Source organism: Anguilla anguilla, chromosome 6 (genome assembly GCF_013347855.1).
Source record: "Anguilla anguilla isolate fAngAng1 chromosome 6, fAngAng1.pri, whole genome shotgun sequence".
NCBI classification, from domain to species: Eukaryota; Metazoa; Chordata; class Actinopteri; order Anguilliformes; family Anguillidae; genus Anguilla; species Anguilla anguilla.
In genome coordinates, this window is record NC_049206.1 from 58,667,283 (window position 1) to 58,673,282 (window position 6,000).

Sequence of the window (6,000 nt, forward strand, 5' to 3'; positions counted from 1 at the left end):
CAGGAAAATAGGCCTGGAAAGAGGGTGAAAGAGAGTTCTCTCCTCTCTTTCTCTCTCCTGAGCCGGATGAGAGCCGGGCGCTCTCGCGGCGCGGCAGGGAGGGCAGACGTGACGCAGTCCGCCGCTCTGTACGAGCGCACACGGGCCGCCACGCGTGCAGGAGTCGACTCCGCTAAGCACGCGCGAGACCGCCCGCTCCCGGCGGCAGACCGCCCGCTCCCAGCGGCAGACCGCCCGCTCCCAGCGGCAGACCGCTCCTGACGCCACTTCCTGATGCCGCCGACTTCAACGCCACGGCGTGCGCGTCTCAAAAAGCCCTGAGGCCTTCGCAGGCCGTCTCACAGGTACCAACGATAACGGTTTTATCTGTAAAATAATCTGGGGTGGGGAAAAAATGTAGGGCATGCGGCTCGTGGTTTTAAAAATAAAATAATCAAAACAAAACAAAACAACGCATGCCATTCCAGCAGAGGCTGAATAAGGAAAGAGGTCTTCGGGAGAGAGGTTTAGGAAACTCGTTATGAAGCGTAATGAGGACAACCCTTGCACCCTAAACGGCAAAAGAGGAACCTAATTGCAGATTGAATTCCCGCCCCCCCCCCCCCCACAGAATGGGTTCCCAGTGTTCTCTTCCCTCCCCTCGCGGCTCCATGTGACCTGTAGATTTCCTGAGATTCGCGAGGTGGAAATGACAATGGCGTTCCTCTGCGTCTGCACTAAGAGTATTCTGGAGGCATTGCGTTACACCCTCCGGGGGGTGGAGGAGCAGAAGAGTAGGGGCAAGAGCCCTAACTCCCCCTCCACCCTGGTCCTGTCACGATCCTAACTGTCCCATGAGCCAGAGTCGGGGTACACATCTGCCCTGTGCTGAGCTGCCCCGGTTCCCTGTCCTGAGGGGGGGGGGGGGGCACAGCGGACGGCGTGTTCGCACACCGGGGCGCGAGCGTGTGTGCCGCTGGGCCGGGCCGGGCCGAACCGGGCCGGCGGTGTTCGGGAACCCCGCTGAACCCCCCCCACCCGCCCCCCCCTACCTCTCCGCCTCCTGCTCGGCGCGCTGCTGCTCTTCTGCTGCTCGTCTTCCTCGGTGATGGTGAAGAGTCCCGGGGCGGCCGCTCGGCTGCACCCCTTCTTCAGCCGGTCTTGCCGCACCCCGCCGGCCAAACCCGGCATCCTCCCGAAAGCCCACCCCCCGCTGGGGGCGCAGGGCGGGGGGGCCGGGGAACCTCCTCTTCTGTTAGTTTTCTATTTGTATTCCTCCTCCTTGTTGGTTTATTTTATAAATGTTTTTTTTTTTTCTTTCCCTTCTATGTTCAGTCAGCGGCTGGACTCCAGTCGGAAGCTGGCTAACGGTCTCCGGATCACTGAAGCTGAAGCAGGCTATCACTCCGTGTCTCTGAAGCTGGCTAACGCTCTCCCGGTCCGCCCAGCTGAGGCTGGCTAACGGTCTCCAGCATCAGCACGGGCTGCCTGCTCATTCACTCCTTCCCAAACATCGAGGGGGGGGGGTGAGAGAGAGAGAAGCGCGATATAGCGGCTGACTCACGGTCCGCGTCCAGCTGACGAGCGTACGGAGGGGCGGCGGCGGCGGCTAGTCACGAAACGAAGGGGGGTGGGGGGTCAGGGGGGAGGAGGGAGGGAAGGGCAGGGGTACCTTAAAAAGAGACACACACTCAGCCCTGCTGCTTCCCCACAGCCTCCTGGAGAATAATCCGGAACTGACAGATAGACTAGGATGCTGTAAGCATTGCCCTCTCTCCCTCTCTCACTCTCTCTTGCTCACTCACTCACACCCTCCCTTCTTCTCTCTCTCTCCCTGCCTCTCATTCTCTCTCTCTTACTCCCACCCTCTCTCTCTCTCACTTCCCCTCCCTCCCTCCCTCTCTCTCTCTTGCTCCCACCCTCTCTCTCCGTCTCCCTCTCTCTCTCACTTCCCCTCCCTCCCTCTCTGTCCTTCTCTCTCTCTCTCTCTGTCCTTACTTCCTTTAAGCCCAGATGCTGGCGATGCTCTTCCAGGTCTGAGCGGAGCACACGAACGCAAGGCTGACAGCCTCCTCCCTCCTCTTCCTCCTCCAGGCACAGACAGCAGACTCGCTCTCCCTCCCTCTCTCTCTCCCTCCTTTGCTATCCCTCTCTCCTGTGTCTCATGCTGGCACCGCTGGGGTGGGGGGGTTGGGTTGGGAGTGGATCTGAGGGGGTGGGGGGGGGGTGATCTGAAATATTCAGCGGGGAACAAAAGGCAGGAGAAGCCGATCCGCGTCCTGGCGGACGGTTGCCGTGACGATGAAACGTTAGACGGTTGCCGCGGACACTAACGGCGTGGCGGCGGATCGCTCGCCGGTAACCGGGGGGGGGGGGGGGTGCGGTCTTCCGGAACGGTACAGCCGCCGGCGCCGCCGCCCTTCCGCTGCAGAACGCCACCGCTAACCGCGCAGCGCCATTACCCACAATGCCGCTCTTCGAGCACAGAGTGCTGCCTTTTATTTCTGTACAGTGAGACCGTGTGTGTGTGTATGTGTGTGAGTGTGAGTGTGTGCATGAGTATGTGCGTGCGTGTATGTGTGCATCTGTCTGTGTGTGTGTGTGAGTGTGTGTGTGTGTGCATGGTTAAGCAAACATAGCCGTTCCAATGGTCAAATGGGTCTGAAGTGCCAACATGTGAGACTCCACCCCTTCTCTCAAGAGCACCCGCCCCCTTTTCTCTCATGTGATCGTTTGTCGTATGAGACTGATCTCACGGGTCCTCCCCAAGATGGGTGTATTAAAACTCCCTCCACAGCCCCGCTGATTTTAACACTGATCCCTCAAGCACAGGCACATGAACATGAACATAATTAAAACAAACACAAACGTTATTTTAAACTGATAAAATAAAATGAAACAATAAATGCAAATGCTGAGCACAGCATTCTGGGATGGCACCAACTCCAGCTGGTAACTTATTACACTTGGAGATTATTTATTGAGCAAAGCTGCAAATGTTGTACCCAATAACAGGGTTCTGCGAAATTCTGCAGGATTTGCATTTATTCTGCAACACATTTATTCTGGGGGTGGGGGGTGCACTGCTGGCTTCCAGTGTTCATAGCTCTCCATTTACACACACACGCGCGCGCGCGCGCATACACACACATGCGTACACACACACACACACACACACACACACACACACACACATGCATGCACACACAAATGCACATGCACGCACATGCACACGCACACACACGCACACGCACACGCACACACAATGAGAGTCGAACCAAAGCAGATTTTTTACAGCTGAGCATCACCATGGCTGCAGCTACATGGTCACATGGCTACACTCAGTACTGGCCGGGCCGTGGAATTGCCAAATATTTACCAAAGGGCCGACTCACCAGGGCTGTGCTTAAAATATCAACACAGCAATACATACGCACCCTACCTCTTCAATATCCACATATTAATACAGCGAAATCCATTATGATACGTCTACAGTTTTAAATTAATTTATATGAAATGTGAGCACATCGATTACCAATGAGGCTCAGCAGTACACCAGTGAAGTTAAAAAGCTGTTTTAGTCCGAAATTAAGGATTCACATCTTTAATTACAATGTATTGTGTGGGTGCTCATTCAACTTCAAAGGCTTTTGTGTATTCTTAATTTTTATTATTTTTCTTATGTTGATTATTACTTTGTATTACTTTTCTTGTTTTATTTCTTACACACTTGCAGGGGAACACGTGTCTGCAATCGGCGCATACAGATATGCATTAACTGAAGCTTAGTACAGAAGCTGTGCCACTAGGATTCAAACCAGCAGTCACCTGGTTGCATGCGCAGTTCCCAAACCTCTAGTTCCGTGCGTTTCAGTTATCGACTGAAAGAAGGGATGCCCGACGCCAGGCCACAGAACAGATTGTTCCAGAGGACTTGGTCGGAACAGTGCTACTAATTAGTATGATCTGCACACGCTTCTTGTTCAATGTCTGCATTTAAAAGAGCTCGCCCGGTTACCGGTACTTACACGTCGTCAACTCTGCTGTCTCTCTCCCATGCACTACGGACTACACACACACACACACAATTGTAAAATAAACTGAGAACTAGCGGACATACTCAGATCTCTGCCAACACACTCAATCTCTCACAGGAGAGAGAGAGAGAGAGAGAGAGAGAGAGAGATTCCAAAAGAATTAGCCCAGAGGTGAAATCCGCTTGGAACGTAAATCCGTCAGTATTTGCCGCGTGCACGGTCTGGTCCGATAAGGAGCATTGCGTCTCCTCAGCGGGGAAACAGGCTTTTTTACGACACTGCCAAGCCCAGAGACAAGCGTTCCTGCGGGCCATCAGCTCAACTACTACTAGCGGAAAGCCGAATCTGCGGGAGACACAGGCTAAAGGCTAATAGGAAAGAGAAACCAGATACTGACAGCGGGGGGATACGATACTCTGCTGTCAACAGGGTATCACAAATCCCTTCCTTGACACCTGAGTGCACACCTTCAGATACCTGTTCCAAGTCACCAGCCTCAGGTGTGACAGCTGCTGTAAGGGATAGACCCCACGGCTTCACAGAACAGTGTTGGATTTATTTTATGTTTTTGTCTTTTTGACCAATCAGACCATTGGTAGCCTTTTAAAAGAGACTTACAAAGTCCTTTACTTTAAATGCAATGTGGGTTTTATTTTGATAGGCTACTTTACCGTGACACAGTCCAAAATAATCTAAATGACAAAACGAAACGAAACGAACAGTCATTTATAATGCATGGCCATTCAGCTTTCTTAAAAACGCATCTGGTATGCAGCAACAATGACTTCGGTGTGTACAGCCAAACTCGCGTGTTGGGATCATTAATCTAATTACGGAATCATTATCAGCTTAAACGCGACACATAGGTCTACAATTTCAAAAATACATTTTATATAGCCCACGTTCTGACAAACATAGTTTCCTACTATTGATACTATTGAAATGACTCATTTTAATTAAACGTAATTACGCAGCAGTTTGGAGACTATAGGCCATGACAAAAAAAGACGATTGCTTTGCTACGTCCAATTCTGGGACCAGGACAGAATACCGAGGTCCGTCGAGTTCAATCCACCAACAGCCGTTTCGACAGTAGTTTACTGAAAATATTTACAAGCGTACTGTTTATTTGAAATACAAGTTGCAACGGAAACACAAGCAGGAGCGAGTAGGAAAGAAGAAGAAAAAAAACAGCGCACCATTTATAGTAAGGTGCACCTGATCGGGTTGCATCAAACCCGTAGGCTATTTCAATGGTATCCGCTGGTTTGCAGACTAGGGCCAGAATGCGAGATCCTTAACGGAATTAAACAGAGATTTTATGAAGTTGGACAAATAAAAGAACGGACTAGGCTATACTCTCATAATCGATATCCCAAATCCCATGGCTGTCCCGCACTCACTTTTAACGGGGTCATTATCATACCCTTAGATTGTAGCCTATTTAATACACTGGTTCCGTGCCAAATTGACGGTAATCCCCATCTTGTGATCGGACACGAATGCTTCCATTCACTTTAACCTGTTTGCACGCCCGCACTCTTGGAGTAAACTTTCCGCATCGCCAACAACTGAATTCATTCGTCACTTTTTTTTACCATGGTTGCCAAATATCATTAACTTAAAAAACTTTAAATCAGGCTGAACACTCACCTTCCGAGTCGAACGGAGATACGTCTGCTCTCTCCGGATCCGCCATTTCTTCTGACGTCAGGCGAAAGGACTAGCCGTGGGACAACCACCACGTACAGCCAGGAAGTGAGCACCTGGCGGACAGGTGAAGGTGAGAGTACCGGATTAGCCCGTATTCCCTGACTGACAGATTTTCAGAAGACATTTGCGGGGTTCCGCGGGCGCGCGCGCGCCTTGAGATTAATTTACCAGCATCGCCAGCAAGTCTTTTAACTTTAATACATTTTCACTTTGAATTTTAATTCACGTTCTATATGTATGTAAATATGAATCCAAGCAAGTAGTCATAAAC

At 51.1% G+C, this 6,000-nt stretch overlaps 1 protein-coding gene across 12 annotated transcripts in view; it reads right to left on the minus strand.

Annotated features, from left to right (window-relative positions):
- si:ch73-217b7.1 (ensconsin) overlaps window positions 1-1,601 on the minus strand; it is a 40,197-nt gene extending 38,596 nt beyond the window's left edge. For 4 of the 12 annotated variants that reach the window (XM_035422185.1, XM_035422182.1, XM_035422181.1 and 1 more), the window contains exon 1: window positions 1,032-1,600. In XM_035422185.1, the coding sequence (XP_035278076.1) occupies window positions 1,032-1,170 (139 nt within the window). In that variant the 5' untranslated portion in view covers window positions 1,171-1,600. Of the gene's footprint in view, window positions 1-1,031 lie in introns of all 12 variants that reach the window. The other 8 variants (XM_035422191.1, XM_035422190.1, XM_035422189.1 and 5 more) reach the window with 3 other exon arrangements.
- Between the last annotated feature and the right edge of the window lie 4,399 nt (window positions 1,602-6,000).